The sequence below is a fragment of the Schistocerca gregaria genome, chromosome 3 (assembly GCF_023897955.1).
Source record: "Schistocerca gregaria isolate iqSchGreg1 chromosome 3, iqSchGreg1.2, whole genome shotgun sequence".
NCBI classification, from domain to species: domain Eukaryota; kingdom Metazoa; phylum Arthropoda; class Insecta; order Orthoptera; family Acrididae; genus Schistocerca; species Schistocerca gregaria.
Window position 1 is genome coordinate 565508396 of NC_064922.1, and position 26998 is coordinate 565535393.

General features: G+C 44.1%; 1 protein-coding gene across 3 annotated transcripts in view; it reads right to left on the minus strand.

The window, feature by feature from the left end:
* The window catches only part of LOC126354870 (patched domain-containing protein 3), a 382944-nt gene that overhangs the window by 30377 nt on the left and 325569 nt on the right, over positions 1-26998 (minus strand). For all 3 annotated transcript variants that reach the window (XM_050004872.1, XM_050004871.1, XM_050004873.1), the window contains one exon: positions 12910-13250. In XM_050004872.1, coding sequence (XP_049860829.1) covers positions 12910-13250 — 341 coding nt within the window. The remainder of the gene's footprint in view (positions 1-12909; positions 13251-26998) is intronic.

Consider the following 26998-nt stretch of genomic DNA (forward strand, 5'->3'; position numbering starts at 1 on the left):
TTTCGGCTTTTGAACTGTATCGTATTTGTGAAAATGCTTTTACTGTTTAATATGTCTTACATAATACGATTCAACGTAATGCATACAACGCTTGTACAGTCCTCAAAGTGTTTACTCTATGCTTCCATACAAACCCGTTGAATTTTAGCCGGTGAGCGTCAGGCATATTTTATCGCTTCTGAGACGCATGAAGAATCACGCTGACGGTGTCATTTAAATGCCGTACGACAGAGATATGTCGCGTCATTACGTGTCCAACGTGGTAGGCGTTTTGCGAGGCTAGATTTGATTATGATATGCCAGCGCATGCGTTAGTAACAGGCGCATACATGAAGGCAGATGACATTGTTATACGTACAAACATTATAAAATCTGCATTGCACCGAACTAGAAATTGCTTATTTTCTTTCTACGTCGAGTTAGTACGTTCGTTACACCTTCACGCTGAAGCAGCTGGTCGGATCTGGATAAACTTCACTGTTTCCACGGGATGGTCAACGCGACGTGACTGAAAAGTCATCCCTGAAAGTTAACTATCAAACGAATGCATTACGTTTAGCATAGAGTTTAGTTTCTTCCTTGAGTAAACGAATGGGTTGTGAGCAATATATATCCTGTCAGCATCTCCCATCGTCCCAAAAATTGGTGTTTTTTTCGCGCTGTTTGCTGGGCTGCAAGTGGCTCACGCCGTAATACCTTTGAGAGATAACGTTTATGATGGCGCATACACGTAGACAGTGAGTTTCGGCATTAACATTTATTTATAAATATCTGTTTAGCCGCGGGTAGCAAATTTAAGTATTTCTAAGTTCTAGGGGACTGATGACCTCAGATGTTAAGTCCCATAGTGCTCAGAGCCATCTGAGCCATTTTTTTGCTTAAATGACAACAGTATGGCAGCTGTCTGCTACGCTTCACGGCCACCGTTTCCTCATGTCGCGGAAATGTTACGAGTAATAAAGAGAAATTACTGTTCTAATTGTGATAACATTAGACACTGTGAAAGGTCATGAAGGATAAAGCCCATGATTGGCAGACACAATAATTTTTATCTCATGACAGTTGGCAGTTTCGACCATAATTTTGTATCCACAAGTAGCACATTGTCACAATCATCGATTCACTGTAATAATGTATGACACATGGACCCCAAGATACAGTGTATTGGAAACACACAACATTACATCAAAATTGTTACAGAAATTTGTGATAGCAGAAGCAGATATAAACAACATAACAACATTTGATCGAAAAATCCTGCGAAGCCGTAGGGTTGGAGAGTAGGATGTAGCCATGAGCTACGGAAATCTCACGGCGGAGAGTACTCTAATTAGATGATATGGCGAGGATGGAAAACGAGAAGATACCCCACAAGAATAAGTCCACTAGAAAGGAAGGATCACCCAAGACTAAAGATGGATGGACAAAGCCTTTAATGACCTCGTTCAAACGGAGATCTGAGGGCGGAAGAGAAAAGCAGAGAACTGAAATGTATGGTGTCAAATTGTTGGAGGGGACAAAGAGACACGGAGGGATGTAATGTCAAAGAAGAGGAAGACGATGTACGAGGTGGTGGTTGAAACTGGTAAGCAGCGAACAGCTAAGAGTATTCGGCATTGTTTTTTTTTTCCCATTCGTTGTGACGGCGGGACCGCTCTCTCCCCGACAAAGCAGCTAGATGAGTGTAAACGAACGGAGACGCTTAGCTGCCTGCGCTGTAGGCGGTATGTGGGACGCAGGCGGGGCCGGAGCGCCACCTTCAGTGAAAGCAGGCGCAGACAAATGGGTTTCCGGAAGTTCAAGCCGGCTGTTACCGCACGACGGCAGCAACGCAGGAAGCGGCTGTGCGCTTACGTAACCACGTGGGCGTCCTTAGCAGGAGAACAGGGAAAGCTCCTAGAAAGGCTTTCTACGCTGCGCGGTAATACCTTGTTACGTCACTTACCATAGGTCCATGGCAAAGAGAAGGCTTCGCGAGAAGAAGGATCGAGGTTTATTTCCTTCAAGTGTGAGTAACGCAAAGAGACACGCTTCTAAGCGCAAAACAAGCCTAGCTCAACATTCTTACTCTATTCTAGCTAGTTATGCCACGAGACACCAATGAATTTACACAATGGGTTCCCATCGTTTACGACCATGTTCCAGACCTTACACTCATACACACTGGACTCGCATTCGGGAAGACTGCGGTGCAAATCCGCGTCCGGTCCTGCTGATTTAGATTTTACGTGCTCTCTTAATCTCTTAAGGGAAATGGCAGGACGGTTCTATGAGAAGACACGGCCTATTGCCTTTTCCATCCTCCTCTAATCCGACCTCGTGCCCCGCTCCTAATGACATAGTTGTCGACGAGACGTTAAACACTAATAATCTCCTCCTCCTCCTCCTCCTCCTCAAAATGGTTCAAATGGCTCTGAGCACTATGGGACTTAACTTCTGAGGTCTTCAGTCACCTAGAACTTAGAACTACTTAAACCTAACTAGCCTAAGAACATCACACACATCCATGCCCGAGGCAGGATTCGAACCTGCGATCGTAGCGGTCACGCGGTTCCAGACTGAAGCGTCTAGAACCGCTCGGCCACAACGGCAGCCTCCCCCCCCTCTCTTCCTCCTCCCCCCCTCTCTTCCTCCTCCCCCCCCCCTACCCTGTTACAAAAGAAACGGCGCGCTCGCATATATTAGGAACGTTTTGCAATGTCTTATTGGAGGAAGGCTATTTTCGGCCTTGTGGAAGGTTTGACCCAAGCCAACCATCTTAGTGGATATGAACAAACTGAAGCGTTTTTACGCTCCGCAGCGAGAAAGACGAACACAGCGGCGCGCCTGGGCAGTCTTGCGTAGAAATCTGCACATATTAGATCTATATATACTATATTATATATATAATTCTGTACATTTATGAAGGCTAAGCTCAGAAATGCTGTACAGATTTGGATACCGTTCCCACTAACATTCTCATTCACGAGTAAGATTATACTAATAATAAGAGTGTATTATACACACACCAAAAAAAGTTTTGCATCATCCCGATTCCCAGAACTCCTGAAAATACACGTTGACTGTAGATATTGTATCACAGACACAGTCCCTTTGACTGTTCAGAGATGTCACTAAACGTGCCCAAAGATGTAAATAACCGTGCATGAGCAGCGCCTATTAGACGGAGGGGACCGACGGACGATCATTTCCAGTCGTCAAGGAGGTACACGGCTCGTGTTGTCTGTAGTTCAGCCGTGCCTAGACGGTCAATACCGCGGTTCGACCACGTTCGCATTGTTACTTTGTGCCAGGAAGTGCTGTCAACAAGGGAAGTGTCCAGGTGTCTCGGAGTGAACCAAAGCGATGTTGTTCGGACATGTAGGAGATACAGACAGACAGGATCTGTCGATGACATGCATCGCTAAGGCTGCCCAACGGCTACTATTGCAGTGGATGACCGCTACCTACGGATTACGGCTTGGAGGAACCCTGATAGCAACGCCACCATGTTGAATAATGCTTTTCGTGCAGCCACAGGACGTCGTGTTACGACTCAAACTGTGCGCAATAGGCTGCATGATGCTCAAATTCATTCCGATGTCCATGGCAAGGTCGATCCTTGCAACCACGACACCGTGCAGCGCGGTACAGATGGCCTCAACAATATGCCGAATGGACCGCTCAGGATTGGCATCACGTCCTCTTCACCGACGAGTGTCGCATAAGCCTTCAACCAGATAATCGTCGGAGACGTGTTTGGATGCAACCCTGTCAGGCTGCAAGCCGTAGACACACTGTCCAGCGAGTGCAGCAATGTGGAGGTTCCGTGCTGTTTTGGGGTGGCATTATGTGGAGCCGACGTACGCCGCTGGTGGTCATGAAAGGCGTAGTAATGGCTGTACGATACGTGAATGCCATTTTCCGACCGATAATGCAACCATATCGGCAATGTTTGGCGAGGCATTCGTCTTCATGGACGACCATTTACGCCCCAATCGTGCACGTCTTCTGAATGACTTCCTTCAGGATAACGATATCCCTCGACTAGAGTGGCCAGCATATTCCCCAGACATGAACCCTATCGAATATGCCTGGGATGGATTGAAAAGGGCTGTTCATCGACTACGTGGCCCACCAACCACTCTGAGGGATCTACACCGAATCGCCGATGAGGAATGGGACAATCTGGATCAACAGTGCCTTGATGAACTTGTGGATAGTATACCATGACGAATACAGGTATGTATCAATGCAAGAGGACGTGCTACTGGTTATTAGAGGTACCGGCATGTACCGCAATCTGGACTACCACCTTTGAAGGTCTCGCTGTATGATGGTACAACAAGCTATGCGCGATTTTTATGAGCAATAAAAAGGGAGGAAATGATGTTTATGTTGATATCTATTCCAATTTTCTGTACAGATGCCGGAACTCTCGGAACCGATGTGATGGCAAACTTTTTTTGATGCGTGTATGTACTTTTATCTGTCCCGTGTTTAAGTGAAATTTGAAGTGACATCTTGTGGCAATGACAGGACCTACTCGTTGGTCAGGTACAGAGGAGGCGGTATCTGATGGGAATAGCATTAAACAGCCAACGAAACTCCAGAGAGAAGCGAAGCTTAACCAGGATATATATATATATATATATATATATATATATATATATATATATATATATATATATATATATATCTGTACATTCACACGTATTACTAAATTAAAATCCACCGCCGCGTTTTCCTGTTTACTTGTGAAGGCCAGTTTCAGGAGCTACGCAGAGATTTTGACAACGTGTTCGCTAATATTCTTATTCACGACGTTTGTTCATATAATTTATTACCGCTACGCCAGACAACTCATCTGACCGTAAATACTTCCAAAGGGACCACGCTTACTTGTCTTTACCAATTCCGTACAAGTTTGTGGTATATGCAGGGCTCAGGCAGAAATGAGTGACTGACGTGGGAGCTCCAGATAGCCACGCGTTTAGAAAAAAATACCTCTTTTGGCGCGGGTGTGGCGAGGTCTGACGCATTTATTTTACCGCGTTTACTAGGCAGCAGCTGGCGTAGCGGTTCGAGTACAGAAGGTAGAGTCGTGGGATGGTGCCGTTATGTGGAAGCATTTTTGTTCTTTTTCTTTTCAATTTTTACGCCGCAAGTAAGCCTAAATAATGCTCAATATATTGTATTTATTAATATTTTCATAAAAGGCTTGAAAATGAAAATTTGGGATTGCAAACAAGTTTTCATGAAGGGATTGTAAAGTGTATCAACATCTACATCTACATCTATATGGATACTCAACAAATCACATTTAAGTGCCACCTTCACAATTCTCTATTATTCCAATCTCGTACAGCGTGCGGAAAAAACGAACACCTATATCTTTCCGTACGGGCTCTGATTTCCTTTATTTTATTATGGTGATCGTTTCTCCCTATATAGGTCGGTGTCAACAAAATATTTTCGCATTCGGAGGAGGAAGTTCGTGATTGGAATTTCGTGAGAAGATTCCGTCGCAACGAAAAACGCCTTTCTTTTGATGATGTCCAGCCCAAATCCTGTATCATTTCAGTGACACTCTCTCCCATATTTCGAGATAATGCAAAACGTGTTGCCCTTCTTTGAACATTTTCGATGTATTCCGTCAGTCCTATCTGGAAAGGATCCCACACCGCGCAGCAGTATTCTAAAAGAGGACGGACTAGCGTAGTGTACCCAGTCTCTTCACTAGATATGTCACATTTTCTAAGTGTCCTGCCAATAAAACGCAGTCTTTGGTTAGCCTTCCCCACAACATTTTTTATGCGTTCCTTCCAATTTAAGTTGTTCGTAATTGTAATTCCTAGGTATTTAGTTGAATTTACGGCCTTTAGATTTGACTGATTTATTGTGTAACCGAAGTTAAATGAATTCCTTTTAGCACTCATGTGAATGACTTCACACTTTTCGTTAATTAGGGTCAACTGCCACTTTTCGCACCATTCAGATATCTTTCTTAAATCGTTTTGCAATTTGTTTTGATCTTCTGATGACTTCATTAGTCGATAGACGACAGGGTCATTTGCAAACAACCTAAAACGGCTACTCACATTGTCTCCCAAATCGTTTATATAGATAGGGAACAGTAAAGTACCTACAACAATACCTTGGGGAACGCCAGAAATTACTTCTGTTTTACTCGATGACTTTCCGTCAATTACTACGAACTGTGACTTCTCTGACAGGAAATCACAAATTCAGTCACATAACTCAGACTTCTTCTTTCCGCGTGCTATGCGAGATTTGAATAATAGAGAATTGTGAAGGTGGCTCGATGAACCCTCTGCCAGGCACTTAAATGTGATTTGCAGAGTATCCATGTAGATGTAGATGAAACCAGTTACCAATGCCAATAAATATTATATAGCTGCCAAGACTGATTTAATTCAGTTTTAAAATATTATTGATATACTAGATACATTTCCCATATACATGTAGCCGACTTCTACGATAAAGAACGCAGGCTGCTACCGAACTCGCAACTCTCGTTCGATGAGTGGACCGTTTTCAATTGAGTTTTACCGCTTCCAATTACAAAGTTGCTACTTACAGATCTATTGTACCAATACAAACATAAACCATCATAGGTTTACGCTTTTCCAAAATTATGAAAAGTTGTTCATGTCACAAAGGATGTGATGTATTCTACATGGTCATGTCGTTTTTACTGTGTCGTGTTAAGAATCGATTAGCAGAAGACCAAAGTCCAAAGATGAGGACTTTTCAGTGTGTCACGAGTACAGAAGAGAAAAGACGAAAATAAATGAAGGTATCCGAGTGGAACCTAAAGCAGAAGCAAATCCGGGAATACAGGCCGAGGTGGGTTAAACATGAAGAACGACTGGCAAACTATAAACATCTATAAATCGACTACCGCTGGAGCCCATTTTTCTAAATGCATATCTACACATTTATCCTGCTACTCGTACTTCAGTTTTTGGTACAGGATTTGTAGAACGACTTTCAGAATATTTCTCTGTCGTTCCATTCCCGAATAGCACATGGGAAGAATGAAGGCCTAGATCTTACTGTGCGACCTCTAATTTTTCTTATGTAATCCTATCGACAATTTATCACTATGTAGGTGGAAGTCAACAGAATATTTTGGCATTCTGAGTGGAGAGATGGTGATGAAAATTTCGTGAAAAGATCTTTTCGCAACGAAAAACATCATTGTTTTGATGATTGTCACCAACTCGATGATCCTATCCACCACACTTTATCCGCAACTTCATGCGACGATACAAAACGCATAGAAACAATCCAGAAAAGGACGGACAAGTGTAGTGAAGCCATTCATTTTGGTAGATTTTTTGCGTCTTCTAAGTGTTCTGCCAATAAAAGGGAAACTTTGGTTGGCTTCCCCACAACATTTGCTATGTGATGGTTTCAGATTAAGAGACTTTAGGAAAGGAAAGAAGTATTTGCCGGAAAAGCTTTGACATCGAAACAGAAAGAAACAAAAATCGTGAACTGAAGAAGATAGTACGGTGAGTAGATATCGCAGCAGTGTTCGTCATGAAAACTAAAGGAGAAGAAACAATTTGACCTGGCTTGTACGGTTTAAATGGCTCTAATCACTATAGGACTTAACATCTGAGGTCATCTGTCCCCTAGACTTAGAACTACTTGAACCAGACTAACCTAAGGACATCACACAAATCCATGCCCGAGGCAGGATTCGAACCTGCGATCGTAGCAGCCGCGTGGTTCCGGACTGAAGCGCCTAGAGCCGCTTGACCACAGCGGCTGGCCTGGCTTTTATCTCCACGTCCCTGACACGCAGTATAATCTCCCAATTCGTGTACCGATAGCAAGCGGGGGTCAGCGCTTAAGGTTTCACAAGGCGCCGTGAAGTGAGGGGAAGCGACATAGTCGCTTCTAGAAATGTCTTGTTGTAGCCGAGGACATTCCCCCTCTCCTCCCCGCGTTTCGCCAGAAGTTCTTTGCCAACTTCCACATACGTCGGAAGGCCAGAGTCAGCTGTCACTCACGAAAGAGCTAAAAAAGCGACAACTATGCGAGGATGCCAGCGTGCCTACTAGCACGTAAACGTGGCAGCAATTTCTAGAAGCGAGTCCGTGGGCTTTCGCGTAGTCAGTCCCTTGTTAATAATTTCTAGCAGTGGGTCACGAAAGCGGGCTTAGCGGAAGATGACTCATATGCGTCCTTTTAACATCCCACAACCTGTCCAATATGTTACTGTCTATACGATGCTCAAACCTTTGGAGACAAAATTATACACACGTTAGAGAATTCTAAACTGCATGTTTTGAGACAATAGTTGGAATGAACATTTCGATTTTTTATTCACTTTAGCACCTTTCGACCTATGGTAACAGCCTTAGCTCGTAATGTTTGTTCATTTGGCCCCACTGCCTGCTCAGATCGCTCACGGGAGACGTGTAACTGCTTCTTTACTAGTACTCTCCAAACTGTATTTTTTGAAGTATGCGTATCATGTTAAGTATATGGGTGTTTATTGATGAATCTTCTCCCGGACGATCAACAGTGTCTCCTCGAATTCTTCTGTGCAGCCAGTTCTTTGTCGGGACCCTTATGCAGCTCTCCGTGGATTACAAGAAACACTTTCTCTTAAGTTTATGTGCATGGTGATGAAGTTCTTCCAATTAGAATAACGTCTGTTGCGAAACGTTTCTCTGTGCAGTTGTTTGACTTTACGGCATTAAATCTGCTGCGACATGCATTAAAAGCGCGTTTGCAACTTCCTGTGATGAGTAAAGCTCCGTTTCCGCCACCCAGTGATGAACTATAAAGAGTGACAAATTCCACCGTGTACACATCACAGACGATTACGTATTTTTTTTTTTAAGCAGCACCACCAACGTTGACGCGGCATACAGTTATTTATCACGTTACATGTGATACTAAAAGCATCTCGCATTGAAGTTGGTGCTAAATGTGGAGCTTCCCTAAAACTTCACCAACTTTTGGAATTTTGCGTTCCTTTGAATTTTTTTGTTGCTTCTATTACAGATTTCTGACCTGTTTCGTGTACCACTGGTGGTCAGTTCCATCTCTTGTTAATTTATGCGGTATAAATCTCTAGAATGCTCTCTAAGGTGAAGGTGAATAAGTAGTTGCTGTTACATCAATAGGAAACAAATGAAATCAGTATAGATAGCTGAGTGGAAGAAAAGTAATAAGAGATTTTTTGTTCTGTGGAGTAAAATATACGTTGGATGGCGAGGAGGAGTACATTTCGAGTAAATTTTTCTATGAAAGTTTAGTGTTAAGTACATCACTGTGTTAGTTACTGGAGTGGGAGACGACTGATTCGCCGAGTTGTGCGGCAGAAGACGGTGACTTGCCCTTTTTCTATGCTTACTTGTAGTTAAAGAAGGAGACCACGCTGAGTAAATGCACCGTAAGCACACTCTGAAAATGGACTGAGAACACGACAACCCCGCAAATAGCTGAGTGCCTTGGGCTGCCCCAACAGAGGAGACGCGCCACAGACGGTGGAAACGAGGTTCTAATTCTCTCAGCCTTCCGCGTGCGTGACTGGGGCCACGCAATTGGCCTTGTATTGCGTGTCCGAGACGAGAGCGCGGAGGGAAGGCATCCCGCCTGCGCAAGTAATCCGGACTGCGTTCTCCGTAACTGGCCTCGCGTTGCAGGCGCGTGTGTGCCAGGAAACGTCCATCTCGCGGCTGTAGGTCAGTGGCGCTTAGCAAACAGGCGTAATTCAATGACATATAAACTACTGTATAAACTATGCATTACTCTTCACTAGCTCCTGCGCCCTTTGCTAACAAAGGTCATAGTTGCGCACTTCGCGCAGTAGCTCTTCCGTGGTTTACACGTAGACGGCTTTAATACAGTTCTCAGAAACTTGTATCTCTAGGTCTAGTTTACATGGACTCAACTGTGGCTGTTGACGTGCTTGGTATCTATTACTCTTTTTTTTTCAGAAAGCGTTTGACAGTGTCTCGTACTGTAAAATGTTAACGAAGAGCCGAGAATACAGAACGGTTTACAGATATGTGAGTGACTCGAAGACTTCTTAAATAATAGAATCCAGCACGTTGTCCCAGACGGTGAGCGTTCATCAGAGACAAGGGTATGATCAGAAGTGCACCAGGGAAGTGTGATAGCCCCACTTTTGTTCTCTGTGTAGTGCATGATCTGAATCAGCTATTTCAGGCTCAAGCAATTGTTCACGGGGAAGTATCGTCACTGAGAGACAGTAGGACGATGCAAGATAACTTAGTCAGAATTTCTAGTTGGAGTGAGTAATAGCGGCTTGTTCTAAATACAGAAAAATTGAAGTTAATGCAGATCAGTAGGAAAAGCAGTCCTGCAATGTTCGAATACAGTATTAGTGATATAATGCTGGACAAAATAATGTCGGTTACATTTCGCAGCTCTCGTGACTGGCAGGAGATGCAACTTCAAATGAAAAGTAAATGTGGAACAAATAACATTTGTGGCTCCTGAGGATTGTTCTGGCGTTACTTACATCGTTCAAGTTAGATGAAAGTGAAGATAGTCAGTTACCTAATGCTGCTCTCTGAATCTTACTCGTAACTGCACGCAATGGCCCATAAACAAAATTACTGGCATGTCAGACAGGCCATTCAGCCGTATGACGTGTCACAGTTTCATTGGTCAAGATGTGGGTCTATTTTCTATGATGGATGTAATGCACAACATTACAGTTTCTGTGGGTGACAGGACAGTAGTAAATGTGTTTAGCAAAGTGAATTCAAGTGTTTTATCTCTAATTGAAGCTCTAGTTGACATTTCGCTGGAATAAACGTACATTTACAATTTCAAAAACGTAACTTTACGTTGTTCGTGTTACTTGTTTATTTATGTGGATTGTGCATACCTTCTCATTGTGTGAGCCCCTGACAAAGGCAGCGTGAGGTGCACGATTGTGTCTCAGAACGTGCGCTAGCTGTACGCTTCATTTATTTCAAGCGTCAACTTCGCTTCGCAATTTCTCGGGATGTAATTGACATATTGCGATGCAACCAACGCCATTATTTTTGTGATTTTTCATGATTTTGATTGGATACGAAATAACAGGGGTGTCCATCTAAAAATACACAACTTTGTGTTGAAAATGGTATTTGTTTACGTTTTAAAATTTCGCATAGTATTTGGTTTTCTAACCCCCCACCGTACGTTCATGATGGAGAAAACCTTTTTTGAATATCTATTGTTGTTCCAGATATATTTGAGATGGCAGAGTTAGGTGAGACACCCTGTATATATCACATGAAATGAAGCGTGGTCGGAAACTGTAGGGAAAGTGATACCAAAGTGAAACCACCCCCTTAAAACAATTGACTCTTTACATTTTTTCACTGTCTTCTTGTGCTCGTTGCTTACTGTACTAATAAAGGTTAATTTTGTGAAAGTATTTTTAAATTGTGTATTGGGTTAGTGCCTAAGTTATTAGAGTTTTCCCATAAGTTTAATAAACACAACAGATTAATGTAACAGGGACTTTAGTCATCAACAGTATAGTCTCTTCTCTATTTACAACAGTCTGCTAAAGCTGGGGCAACTTTTCGATTCCGCGACTGTAGAAATCACGTGGCTTTGAGGCGAAGGACCCGTCGAGCCATGTTCGGACTTCATTTTCTTCGGAAAGGAAGTTCCTTGAAGGTTGTCCATAGAGAGCGGAAAAATCTGAGGGCGCAAGATCAGAAAAATAAGGTGGGTGCTGTGTAGCGTTTTAGTCAGTCTAGCAGAATGGGGGTGGGCGTTATCGAGGATTAGCATCATTTTCCTCAGTCTCGCTTGTCGTTATTCTTGGAGTGCGTCTGCAAAATGTCTCAGTTGTTGATTACAAATCTCAACAGTGATGATTACAGCTCGGAGAAGCAATTCATAGTTCACCACACCGTTGTCGTTCCACCAGATGCATAACATCATCTTTTGTGGGTGCGCATAGGTCTTTGTACGGGTAGTTGCCTAATCGATGGGGTTCAAACATTCCTTTCTCTCCGTTATGTTAGCATAAGATACCATTTCTCGTCACCAGTAATGATACAGGATAGGAATGGTCGGTGTTGTTCACGAGTCAATTGATGACGTGCAAGCAGAGATGCTCATATGGCCAGCTACTAATTTTTGTGTTGTTGGTTTACAGCATGTGGTAACCAAACAGTCGATCTTTGAACTTCCTCCATTGCATGCAAATGTCGCACTATAGTGGAATGATCACAGTTGATTACATTTGCCGGTTCTCGAGGACACTGACGTGGATGATTGTGGATTAATACGTTTAAACATCTTCATCAAACCGCGAAAGTCTTCCTGTACATGGAGAGTCACTAATATCAGAACGACCCTCCTAAAAACGAGAAAACCCTTTTCTTGCCGTGCTCTTCCCAATAGCATTATCTACATACTCGGCGCTAAAGTTTGTGGCTGCCTCCGCTGTTGTCACTCCTCTATCGAACTCAAACAGAAGAATATGTCGGAAATGTTACGATTTCTGTACTTGGGACTCAATTTTCTAGCGTCCACAGCTCACTATTTTCAAATGACAAAGTGCCGATATACAAACTCAAATAGCAACAATGAACGACAAATAAAAAATGACAGTCTATGAATATACTCTAGCTGCCACGATAATAACATGCACAACAAAAACGCTACGAACTTAAGCACCAACTTAATTTTTTTTGTATTGTTTGGACTCAAAGAGTTAAACTCCCTTATATCGTGAGCAACTGCGGCGCTAAAGGTTAGGAACAGACGCCTGGATGGAGTGCGTTCTACACCCTCTGATATAGGAGGTGCTTAGCTCAGGAACAGGCCGGCAGAATGAGGTTGAGCGCAACTCTCGATGTATTTCCGGGAGCTGAGACGAGCTGGGTAGCAGGGCGAGCGACTGACCTAGCATGAGGAAGGGCGCGGCCAGGTTGATGCCGATGAACTCGACGCCCAAGTACATGACGAGCCCGAAGGCAGCTCCGGTGCCCATCACGGCCGAGATGTTGCCCAGGAAACCGAGCCATGGCTTGGAGCGCACCCAGTCCGCCATCATGCACGACGTGATGGAGAAGAAGGCCATGATGATGAATGTGGTGCTGAAGTAAGGGATGACGGTACGTGTGTTCCGCTCCAGCTCGATGTCGAGCGTGCGAGACGCGAAGCGCGCCACCGAGATGTGCTTGAAGGTGTGTGCGTCCGCCTCGCCCACCACGTCCAGGAACACGTCCTCCCACGCCGCGCCCCTGAAACACAACACACACGCACATATGTACCGGGCAGTCACAAACTGTACACACATACAAGTAACAAGCAATCAGAAAACACACACAGACACACAGGTCGCGCGGGCGCACACACAGTGGTCAGCATGGAAAGCAAAAAAATACTAATAAAAAAGTAAAAATAGAAAATGTAATTGCTAGTCTTAACACAACAAAAAACCTGTTTTAGCATACCGGAGGAAGGCTCAAACAGAACACCATGGTCAGTGGCGAGGCCACTCACAGGAAATTAACATTTTGTGAACCGGTTACATTCAAATTATTAACGTTTAGAGTTGAAGATCTAGCAAAAGTAACGGGTTTTATACCAGTTTAGTCGGGAAGGGAGAAATTATATGCTGCTCGCGATTCAATATTTTTAATCCGGTGGAGAAAAATTGTGTCACGAAATTTTAACCCTGGGTAGCTGGTGCCAGTAACAACCAAAATTACAACTGTTGTGTAGGTCGACAACGCACCATTTTTAAACTACGGAAACTTGGCGCCACGCACTCCGATTGTCCGTGGGATTGCCCTGCTTCCGTTCGTCAGTTGACGGGTAGCGCTATGGTTGTTGGTTCATACATACATCCCTCGCCGTATCTCCGGCAGGCAAAGCATTCGCAGTCATGCGTTGTCCAGAGCATCTGGCAAATATTAATTTTTTTCCGCAGATTCGGATTGGGTCAACATTCGTAAAACTCTAATTCCTGTCTCTCAAACCCCACCCTATGGGGAGAGAGGGAGAGTTTTAGTTTTAGCGAATCAAAATTTACGAAGTAAAGAAGTATTTTTTATTTATCCGTAACCATTTTCCACGCAAATATGAGAACATCGATTTTCTTGAATTACAGCGCCAACTACCAAGAAAAAACACAAATGTTTAAGAAAAAATGTACGTAGTTTTGTATGAAGAATCTGATTCTGCAATAAAAAATTGGGGTTCCTATTTGAAATATTAAAGTTGCCTCCTAGCACCAGCAGATGTCACTCTCGCAAATAATCAACTTTGGATTCTACACATTTTTTCGTGTAAAGCTTATTTTTCGAGTTATTCTGGTTTGTCAACTTAAAATTTACAACCTCTATATTATGTGCGTTGGATCATGCAAAGCTTCATGATTCTTTTTCCTTTTTTTCCACACTGCTCTTATTTTTTCTGCATGGGCTCTCTTCCTTTCATCTGTCGATTTTGTTCCTGCTTTCTTTGGAGCTTCATTCTCTGACCTAACTTCCGATTTGTCAACTTTCTGCTTAAATACCTTTACGAGACGGTGGCTGGGAGACGAATCGCTTAGGATCTTGGTTACCAACCATTAACTGCTCACTTTCAGAAATTCTCGCCGTGGAACGCACAAATCAGTGTTGTTGCCAAAGTGGCGAACGAGAATATTGCGTATTAAAAGAAAAAAAAAGAAAAGAGAACACAGCAGAAACTTCCCACACTTGAAGTACAGAATGTGCATAAAAAAAAGGTTGGTACTCCTCTGCAGCAGTGTGTCCTCGAGTGATCAGCATCCTGGCACCACGCACCACGCATCAAAATTCAACAGAAAAATTTTTGCAGTAAAAGCAACCGACTTTCCCTCGCTGAGTGGTGGCTCCAGCAAATGTTTTTATTTGTACTGGAGGCTAATTAGACAAACGTTATGTAAAGCTTTTGTTTTTTATACAAATCTTTAAGATTGCCTCAGACATCACACGAAGCTGTGGACCTGTGACCCTGGCTGGAAGGGCAAGTACATCAGCGGGAATTGTGAATTTGACTGTATTACATGCCAGAAAGTAAACACAGCTAAAATTCAAGGTCATACAAGCTGTCAGTTACCGGTCCGAGTTTCTTTAACGACACGTACGACTCTCTGGGTGCTGATGTTTTGCCACCACAGTTTTCACACATCCAATGTTTTTTGCCCCGAGAAAACTTCAGTTTCCGCATTATCAGTTTTCTGACGCAGTTACTGTTCCGTAGTGCGCTTCGTAGGCTAAGCTCCCGGATGACGTCACTGGCGAGGGCTGTGTCAGCGGAGAAAGTGAGGCGAAAGCGCGCGGTGTGCATGTCCAGCGGGGTTCAGACCGCTACTCCAGTTGGCCACGGTACTGCGCGTGAACTTGGAAACGGGATGCCTACCATTCGCCAGCTAACTGAACTCGTTAGTCTGCGTGTGCTGTTGGCCCAAATTTCACGGGTGTTCCGCTTGTTTCTGTTTCACCATGAAGAAAAAGCGATGATGGGTAATAGAGATAGCGCAAAAGACATCTTACGGGGCAACTTAGAGTCACAACCTCTCTTTTGTGGCCATTCAAGAGCAGTGTCTCTCAAAAGGTACTCTACAACCTATTGTGGGATCAGAAATAAGAAGTATCCCCGAACGGTTTTTGGCTTAAGTTACTCGTAAATTCTAAAATTTTTCTATGTGACAATGGTAACAGCGATTCGGGTCTTCAGATCAATTATGCCGTTGAGATGCTTTTTCAAACTTGATACTCGACAAATCTCTACAGGAAAAAGACCCATGGTTTGACGTCAGAGAGCATACGATGCCATTGAATAGGGCCACCTCCGTCAGTATAACGTCCAGTAAACTTCTGTTCTAGGACATACTACACAATATTAGCTGGTGCGACGGTGACCAAGCCACAGTTTTCCCATCATCTAGGGTCCAAGCGATATGGTCACGAGTCCAGAAGAGGCGCTGCAGGCGATGTGCTGTCAGCGAAGAAACTCGCGTCGGTAGTCTTCTGCCATAGCTCAAATAAAGCCAAATTTCTCCTCGGTGTACTAACGGATACGTTCGTAGTACGTCACATTTTGATTTCTGCGGTTATTTCACGCAGTGTTGATTGTCTATTGACAATGACAATTCTAAGCAAACGCCGCTGTTTTCGGTCGTTAAGTGAAGGCCGTCGGCCCATGTGTTGTCCGTGGTGGGATGTAATGCCTGAAATTTGGTATTCTCGGATCTCGGAATACAGAATTTCCTAACGAGGTCCCAGGCGTTCCAACTACCAGTCCGGGTTCAAAATCTGATAATTCCCATCGTGCGGCCACAGTCATGCCGGAAACCATTTCACATGAATCATCTGAGTACAAATGAATGCTCCGCCAATGCAATGACTTTTTATAGGTTGGTACACGATACAACCGCCATCCGTACATGTGTGTATTGCCATTCCATGTCTTTTCTCACCTTAGTGTATGACACTTTAAAGTTGTAAAATTCTTTCTGTCACATCTTCTCGATGTGAATTTCTTCAGATTCTTCAAACAATAGGATCTGATGCTGTGCAACGACTGTAGCGCAAGCGTAAGCGACGACGGAAATGGAGACGGCATATCATGGTGTACATAGTCGGACAGCTCGTTTGATGTTTCAGATTCAATGACTGTCGAAAATACTACAACAGCATTACTTTGGTTGCACAGAACTTGACGCGACATTCAGAGCGAATCCGTTTTGTGGATTAACGACGAAGGCTGGTGAGCTACTCAGCCTGGATGCGATTTGAGGAAATTTACCACATCTCACCAGAGAAATACCGGGCTGTACCCACGTCTCGCCTCAGACACAATGTATACACACATTTAGAAAACGTTGTCACATTTGCAGCTGAGGTATGCTCCAAACGCAAACAGATGGGGGTGCACAGATTCCGTCGTATGGGATAAACGAGAGACTGTAGACGTTTCGTCTCTTTAAACCCAAAAGAATCACCATCATCAACTTGCCGCGACTCTGCGTCTTCAGACGACACCGGCGTAAGATGTCCCTCGGAGCGAGGCTGCTGTGGGTTAGGGGGGGGGGGGGGGGATGTAGCGTGCAGTGCCACTCCATCACGTCGAGTGCTATCTTGACGCCGTCCAAACAGGCACGTTCTGAACACGAGACCTTAAGAGGGCGGTCGTCACTCCGTGTCATCTCCCCACACAATCTTGCTGGGCGTGATGGTGCATATCATCGCTAACGCAAACCGTTGAAAATAATCTGGCAGTGCTTTGCGACCGCTATTTCCTGACGACAACGTTGACTGGAGTACACTCTGAGACATTTATGGTGGCAGCAGGGATAAAACACAGGGAACGAAAGGTTGTCTACAACAATCAGACTGCAGATATAAGAGCCAATGGAGACGAAAGGGAGGCACTGGACGTGTCTATCAAGTCGTTGACTTCACTTTGTGCACTTTTAAATAAAAACGTTTTCATGTGCACATGGCTTACATTTCTCATCTGGGACAGACTCTTACAAAATAATATTAAAAATACTTCCTACCCTCAGTTCTGACCAATGCTTCCGCGAGGTTTCGCTAGGTTTGTGAGGCAAACGCTGAAACTGGAAACTTCCTCCCAAATCTTCCCGACTGGGACTCCTTCTGCCTCACTACCAACTCGTCAACTCGCCTGGCTTTTGGCTGAGAACTCCTTAACTTCACATTAATCGCACAGACTGCACCACATCGAGAATAAGTAGTATTAAAAAACAACAATAAAAAGACATGAAGACAGGAGCGAAGAGAAAAAAGAGACGCGGTTGTAAGCTAACTGCCATGTTATTCGAACTGAAGTTTGAGCTACGAGGGTCAGTCAAAAAGTAATGCCTCCTATTTTTTTTTCTACGTTTAATTGTCAGGAAATTTAAATGCAATTACATAGGTTGAAAACCACAACATTGAGGATCATTTTGTCATTTTTCAATGTAATCTCCGCCCATCTCTACAGTTTTGGTCCATCTTTGAACAAGGGCATGTATCCCAGCATGGTAAAAACCACAGCTCTGCTTCCTAAGCCATTGATGCACAGATGTTTTGACGGCCTCCTCATCTTCAAAATGAATCCCACGATGAGCTTCTTTTAGTGGCCCGAACAGATGGAAGTCTGATGGTGCCAGGTCAGGGCTGTATGGGGGATGAGGCAAAACTTCCCATCCAATTTTGACAATCTCGTCAGAGGTGTGACGACTGGTGTGTGGTCTTGCATTGTCACGCAAAAGAAGAACATCTGCCATTGATTTAGTTGGGCGAACTCGCTGAAGACGTGCTTTAAGTTTTTTGAGGGTAGTGACGTATTGAACAGAATTTATTGTGCATCCCTGCTCCAAAAAATCAACCAGAATCACACCCTCTGTATCCCAGAAAACTGTTGCCATAACTTTCCCTGCCGATCGCACAGTTTTGAATTTTTTCTTCCTCGGCGAGCTTGTGTGACGCCACTCCATTGACTGCCTCTTTGATTCGGGTTCAAAAAAATGCACCCATGTTTCGTCCCCGGTCACAATTTTTTTCAGAAACTCATCTCCCTCCAAACGGAAGCGCTGCAAGTGTTGGGAGGCTATTGTTTTCCTTGCCTCTTTATTCTGATCGGTTAACATTCTTGGAACCCACCGTGCACAAACTTTTGAGTACCCCAATTGTTTAATAATCGTGATCACACTGCCTTTACTAAGAGAAATAATGCGACACACTTCATCTGCAGTCACCCGACGGTCACTACGAATGATGTCATCAACTTGCTGAATGTTGTGTGGAGTCACTGCACTCACCGGCGTGCCGCTCCACTTTTCGTCAGTCAACGGTGTTTGCCCTTCAGCTTCCTTACAACGACGAACCCATCGTCTAACAGTGCTGACATCCACTGTCACTACACCATACACCTTCTTCAGTCTTTCATGAATGCGTATGGGCGTTTCACCTTCTGCATTCAAGAATTCAATCACACAACGCTGTCTCAAACGAACATCGATGTCGGCCATCTTACAAACTTCTGCTGTGCTGCCACCTGTTGACACAGAAAGTTACTACTGCAGTGGATTGCAGAAGAAGGTTTGAGGAATGGCGCCAAATTCAAATTTTTCACTTAACTTAATTTTTTTAAGTAGAAAAAAAATGGGAGGCATTACTTTTTGACCGACCCTCGTATAAGTTAAATTTTGTACTGTCATACGTTTTCGCTAGAGGCCGCAGTTTTCGAATTATTCAAGAAAACAAACGAAAGTTATCTTCGAATGTGTTTTTCTTGAATAACTCAAAAGTCATGGTCTCCAGCGAAAACGTATTCCAGTACAAATTTAACTACATCGAATTTCCTACAAAAAGTTCATGTTCATTATTTCTGTAGGACTAACAGTTTGCGCGTATCGAGAGAGAAATTATGAAAATCTCGCGCTTAGTTTTTGAAGGTGTTACAGACTGCATAAAATTCATTGGTAGGAGTAGCTGAATCACTTTGTGTAGTAAGCAGGTTGAAACGGATGAAGGTTGCAGTAGTTATGAAGCCGCTTGCACGGGATAGATAAGGGTGGAGATCTGAGTCAAACCAGCATTCGGCTGAAGAGCAAACAGAAAGGTCAATGACAACATTACATTATTCTAGTCGCCTTTTTTTTCAGACACCGTTATATGCCAGTTATAGTGAAGGAGTATTGGACTAAGAAAACTTGGCATAACAAAGAGAGAACTCTAGATGATTCATGTACTTCATCTGTGCTCAAAAAGAGAATGCAAAAAGAAGTTTAGAATTTTACGTCCCATCGACAGCAAGTTTCTTTGAGACGGAGCATGGTCTCGGACTGGGGAAGTATAGAGAAGGAAATAGGCCATGTTCTCCTCAAAGGAATCACCCTGATATTTTATCCCCACCCATCCATGCGGGTTTAAGTTCTCCGAGGTTACAATAAATCGCTAAATGAAAACAGCATGGCTGACTTTTCCAACCCTTCCCCCAATCCGAGCTCTAATGACTTCATCGTGACAAGACTTTAAACTATAAGCTATCTTTTTCTTCCCTGACATTTTAGGAAACCCATGGGAGACTTATATCTGGACTGCCAGATGGGAATTGGAACCGTCGTTCTACCAAAATCGAGAGTTGTGCCATACCAATGAAACCGATCGGTATTCTGAAATACACAATGCACCTGCAGAAATTTGTTATGATTGATGCTCATACAGCTTCACATGCAGCGTGGTAGCTTGCGAGACAGGGAAGCGAGCGAGACGAGGGTCAACGATCGTGGGTCGGAGCTGTACGGACCAGCGTGCTTGTGGCTTGTAGACCGTTTTGCACGTTCATTTAAGGAAATACTGACCTGGTTCGCAATCGGCGCCAGAAAAAATACGGTACACAAAAAGTTAAAACATGATCACACGTAGAACATATTTTATACGTTCTGCAGAGACGGATAGAGCACACGATTTCCCTCTGTTAACTGGCAACTGCGGCGACTGGAATTGCATCCGGCCGCAAATGTTAGGATGAACTTGCCACGTCATGTAAACTGCGGGCCTACTACGACAGGATACACGCAGGGAAAGAGGACGCAATTTGCGAAGACTGCCGACACTTTTATTTTTGTGAGCGTCTTCAATCACAGGGGAAGACAGCGGAAGCGATGTGGCGCTGGTCTGTAGTCAGGAGAGTGGCTACGTCAGCGTTCTGGCTCACCACCTGGGTCGTTTCAGTGACGCACCAGACCGGACATTCTGCACGTCATCCAGTCGCTCCACTCACTCACTCACTCTCTCACACACACACACACAAACCTTGACTTATTTACTTTTTCTCCGGTGCCGCCGATACTTTCACTCCCTAGAGAAATGTGCCTTTCTCCTGGCTGACCGATGCAGGCCATAATCTTCCGAGACTTTGCGTTACAGTCTCGATCATTCCTAGTGTTAGATGTAAGGAATGTACGCGAGACAGTCGGAAAAAACAACCGACCATACAGGGAGCCTCACATACTCCCAGGTAGGTTCGGCAGTTAATGTAAGCACTCTTATGCAGCCCTAAGTCGTAACTTAATCTTTTTAATAATAAAAATAATTAGTTCATATACTTTAACAAATATTTAACATATAGTATTAATATTGGAATAATTAGATTCCTAAGAACCTATAGGCTACAGAAGCTAAAGATGTGACATTTTTTATTTTCTTCTTCTTATAAGTAGCGAAGTTACCCTTTGTTTCTCCCTCTCCCTGTTCTTGTCACTTGTGTGGTTACGTGTCGTTCTCGGGAGCACTGATGTCTATTATTGTACTGTATAAGTTCTGATCTGTGGAAATATGTTGAAAAAAGGAGAAAATATTATATGTTGTTTGACAAAGCTTCAACCTACGAAAACTTGTGAATGTAACTGGACAGATAATTAATATTTTCAAGTCCTAATTGAAGTGATTTAGTTAAAAAGGAGAAATAATTAATTTGAAACGGTTTTGTGGACATTCATAGGCAGTGACTTTATTAACTGAAAGTATTCAATAATATTAACTGACAAATTTCCGCTACACAGTGTAGGCGTATTTCACTTATCCCATTAAACTACCGATTCTCGCGTTCTTGGGATATCTCTGACCAGCATTGTTTCCGACGATACTTAAAGTTGAAAAATGAACTAAAACTCTTTTTAAATCTGCTCAGTAGCTAAATGTGACTATATTTAACAGGTATCAGTGATTTTATCGTGGCACTGACCCTCAAATATCGATACGGGTAGAATGTTAAAAATGGCTCTGAGCACTATGGGACTTAACATCTGAGGTCATTAGTCCCCTAGACCTAAGGATTCGAACCTGCGAAGGTAGCAGTCGAGCGGTTCCAGACTGAAGCGCCTAGAGCCGCTTGGCCACACCGGCCGGCGGTTAGAATGTTAATTAGTTGTTGTGTCGTCTTCTGTGCAAGATTATCCAAAAATTTACACGTCCTTGAGAAATTATGGTCAAGACTTAACTAGCTTGAGCGAGACTTGGCGTAGGCAGCACTGGAGGAGACGCCACATTGTGCAGACCATTTAGGAGTACGGAATATAGTTGCACAGATATGTTGACTCCAGGACACAGTCGGGACAGCTCCAGTTAGAAGACGACTGACAGGAGGACTTTCGGGACTGTCCGTCTTCGATTTTCTTCAGACTAGCAGGATGTCGAGCTCAGGGTGCGGATATGAATTTCCTAAAGCAGTGCGACGCGATTATTGAAACCATTAAACAAACCGGTCCCTGAAAATTAGATTACTGAGCGCTGTAGCTAGGAACCACATGTAACTTACTAAAATAGTTGTCGGCAGCTGAGAGCGTAGTATAACAGACTGGTTCGAATCTCTATAGCTCTAACCTTTTTTCACCTTTATTAAAATTCCATATTTATTAAAAATAGAAATGTTAATTACAATTATCACTTAATTTATGGCAGTCATATGGAATGTGACAATAATGAAAAACAAAAAGATGTTAGCTTTATTAAAAAAGATATTATTGAATCTTTCCTAACTAAAGTTCCAATTTCTTAATAAATATCGCATTTAAATACAAGAAAGAGTTTTTGTGAGCGTAGCAAAGGATTTGGTTTCAGTGTACATTTGGAGATGGGTACCATTCAAAAGGCCATTCTTCACAACGGTACACACAGCCGAGCATAATCACCAGGTCAAACAACACACAATATGGACAGCAGACGACTGGAAGCGTGTACTGTTGCCCGAAGAGCAGCGGTTTTTGGTACATTTCTAATGAAGCCCAGCGTCGAGTGCATCGAATGTCCAATGAGACGATTACTCCGAAGTATGATTCAGGCCAGAGATAGTTCTGCGATGCTTTGGTTGTGTTTTTTTCGCGCCATGACCTGGGCCCAGTCATTTAGGCTACCGTGAACTCGAACCAAGATGTTCATTTCGACATTCTCGGTTACCAAGTACTGCTCTTCCTTTAAAATCTTCATGATGAGAACGCTGTGGGGACTCGCATCTTCCAAGACGGCATCAGTCGTGTTCACAGGGCTGCAGGCATACTTTGCTGCTCCTATGAACACCAGGCACCCTGTCGCTCTTGGACTGGGCCAACATTCATCTCATGGAAGTTATATTTGGAATAGAGGGTCGAATCTATCAGTCACTTTCCTCGCAGCTTGGTAGCTCTACAGGAACTACTCATAGGCCAGCAGCTTCAGCGGGACATGGCCTATATGAAGAAATTGTGGATTCTCTCCATTGGCAAATTGATGACATTATCAAGGCTAGATGAGATTGTACGCTCTATTAGCATCATGTGTTCTCGGGGAACTACACTCTCCAGTCACATTAATGTGAGCACTTGTCAAAAGCGAATAACTAACTTCTTCTGCGGCGCATACCGCTGCGAGACCTGCTGGAAGACAGTCAGTGAGGTTGTGGAAGGCATTGACAGCGGTGTGGAGCCATGCCAACTCCAGTTCCGTCGCCAGCTGCGCGGGGCTTCTCTGTTGAGGATCCACGGCACGAAGAGCCCAGTTGATGTGGTCCTACAGATTCTCGATTGTGTTCAGATCCTGGGAATTTGGTGGCCAGCGGAGTATGATAAACTCAGCCTGGCGCTCTTGGAATTACCCATGTATATTGCGAGCTGTGTGACATGTTGTATTGTCCCGCTGGTAGATGCCATCGTGCCGAGGGAAAACAAAAAACATGTAAGGGTGGAGATGGTTGGCTCAAAATGGCTCTGAGCACTATGGGACTCAACTGCGGTGGTCATCAGTCCCCTAGAACTTAGAACTACTTAAACCTAACTAACCTAAGGACATCACACACATCCATGGCCGAGGCAGGATTCGAACCTGCGACCGTAGCAGTCGCACGGCTCCGGACTGCGCGTCTAGAACCGTGAGACCACCGTGGCCGCCGGTGGAGATGGTCCCCAAGGATAAAAGTATACTTGTATTGATCCATAGTGCCTTCCAGAATGACGAGATCACCCAGGAAATGCCACAAAAACATTCCCCAGACCATCAGGCTCCCTCCTGGTTGCAGGGTATTTGCTTTCAGAAGAGATCTCGCGAAGAGACCACGAGGATAAGATCAGAGAGATTAGGGCCCACACAGAGGCACACCGACAATCTTTCATTCCACGAATAATACGAGACTGGAATTGAAGGGAGAACCGATAGAGTTACTCAAGGTATCCTCCGCCACACACCTTCAGGTGGCTTGCGAGTGTGAATGTAGATGAAGATTCACGCCGTACAAGCTAATGGCCGTCTGTCCGATGATGCATAAAACGTGGTTCATTTGAAAAGCGCACTTGTCGTCAGTCAGTGAACGTCCATTTGCGATACTAGCGTGAAAATTACAGCCTTCGCCGCCGATGAACAACAGCCAGCGTAGGTGCATGAACCAGGCCCGTGCTGCCGAGGGCCAAAAGGAGCAAAGTTCGCTGAACGATCGTTGAGGAGATGCTGTTGGTAGCCCCTCGGTTTAACTGGGCGGTTAATCGCTCAACGTTTGCACGTCTATTCGCCTGTATACATCTGTTCAGCTGTCGTTTACCCCTGTTATCTATGGCCCATAGTGCGCCACAGTTCTCTCGGCGGCAGTTTTCGATAGCGCCATTTTGCCATGCATGGTACTTGTTAGCCACAACAGTTTACAGACTTCGCCGTTTCGGAAATGCTTCCACCCTTGGCCCGGAAGCCAATGACCGGGCCATTCTGGACGTCAGATAAATCGCTCCGTTTCTCATTACGTCAGCGACGGAACTGTTTTCGGCGTCCCCACGGAACGCTTTATGTACCCTGCATTGCTAGAGCTACCATCTGCTGTCTGTGAGAGGTCATTGCACTTCCACGTCGAAAAAAGCAGTGCTCGCCTTAATGCGACTGGACTGTGTTGTGGTTGTTGTGGTTTTCAGTCCTGAGACTGGTTTGATGCAGCTCTCCATCCTACTCTATCCTGTGCAAGCTTCTTCATCTCCCAGTACCTACTGCAACCTACATCCTTCTGAATCTGTTTAGTGTATTCATCTCTTGGTTTCCCTCAACGATTTTTACCCTCCACGCTGCCCTCCAGTACTAAATTAGTGATCCCTTGATGCCTCAGAACATGTCCTACCAACCGATCCCTTCTTCTAGTCAAGTTGTGCCACAAACTTCTCTTCTCCGCAATCCTATTCAATACCTCCTCATTAGTTATGTGATCTACCCATCTAATCTTCAACATTCTTCTGTAGCACCACATTTCGAAAGCTTCTATTCTCTTCTTGTCCAAACTAGTTATCGTCCATGTTTCACTTCCATACATGGCTACGCTCCATACAAATACTTTCAGAAACGAATTACTGACACTTAAATCTATACTCGATTTTAACAAATTTCTCTTCTTCAGAAACGCTTTCCTTCCCATTGCCAGTCTACATTTGATATCTTCTCTACTTCGACCATCATCAGTTATTTTGCTCGCCAAATAGGAAAACTCCTTTACTACTGTGAGTGTCTCATTTCCTAATCTAATTCCCTCAGCATCGCCCGACTTAATTCGACTACATTCTATCATCCTCGTTTTGCTTTTATCATATGGTATGCTTTTATCGTACAGTGTGCAAAGATACGAAGAGACAGATTCGGAGTAGGTCCTCTTATAAGTCCAGTATCTCGTTAAGGGAGCCTTCCTCTGCTGCTAGACTGGAGCTGCCCTCCTGCACAATTCCTCTGGCCCTAGCGCCAGAGTGGAAGCCGGAGTTGCAGCCTCTGCGGTATAACTGCGGCGTTGGCGGCTGTCCCAGTGGCTGACGGCAGCAGAAGGGCGCGTCGCTCGTCGATGCGGTCGCTGCCGGAGAGGCAGGCCGCGTGACCGGCGGACGGTAGCGATAAGCAAATATGTACGCGGCGCCTGGACTCCGATAGCGGACACTTCCCCTAATGACAGCCTAGCGTGTCGCGAGGCGACTCCCAGAGAGGCATCGTTCACCGCTCGTCTTCACGACGGCCTCCGAGAACGACAGCGTGACCGCCCTATGCGGGGAAGTGTGGAGACTCTGGTTAAAGCGGATATTGCGATACTAGACGTTTCCTTTGACCTGTGACTTTATTGAACATGCGTCGCGTGACAATATGGTGGCTAAAACATCATGTCCTAGCCATATTTTGAAAAGAAATGAACGACGCAATCTCGATTACAAGAACTTACTGAATGGGGGAAAGAAACAATGACAGCTAAAAGGGAAGATGACATCATTTAAATAATTTATAAAAGCTGTGGATCCGTATTACAAAAAGTTAATATTATTGCGAGCGTGGTTTTTCCGTGCCTACCGCTACAACTCCGCAACACATCCCCGCAACACCATGGAGGTTACATTGTAGGGTGTCAAAAGAGAGCATTGCAACAATCGACTTGTTATAGGAAGTCAATGAAGGAGCTGTGGATTAGTGCCAAAGTGGCCAAGACTGTCCAGAATGTTACTTGTAGATTTTTAGAGTGTGGGAGAAAGTTGTAGAATGTTTTAGAATCTAACAGAATCATCTAGAATGTTCCAGAATTTCCAGAACGTTCGAGAATGTTTTAGAATGTTTCAGAACGTTCTAGAATATTCGAGAATGTTCCATTATTGTCTTGTGGCGCGGATACAGTCCAGTTCAAAAGGACATACATAGCTGATGGCGAGACAAATGCGTCGAAGTAGGCCTACTTTTGAAAATAGATTGGAGCAAATAGAGAAAAACCGAAAATGAGTAGTGTATTAAGCGCAATTTTAGTGAGCTAAGTGATAAAAACATTTAACAAGATGCCGGAAGATAAAAGAGAAGATCTTGCCAGTGGCAATTGAAAATAAGGAAACAGAAGCAACTGCGAAGAAAGTATATAGATATGGAAAGACAAGCGTGTTTAGCTTAAAAACGGAAGGCAATGAATAGCTGGAGAGAAAACTCAAAAGGTAAACAACGAGATTAAATTAAGACAGAGAATCGAGTGAGACATACAGGAAGCAGGC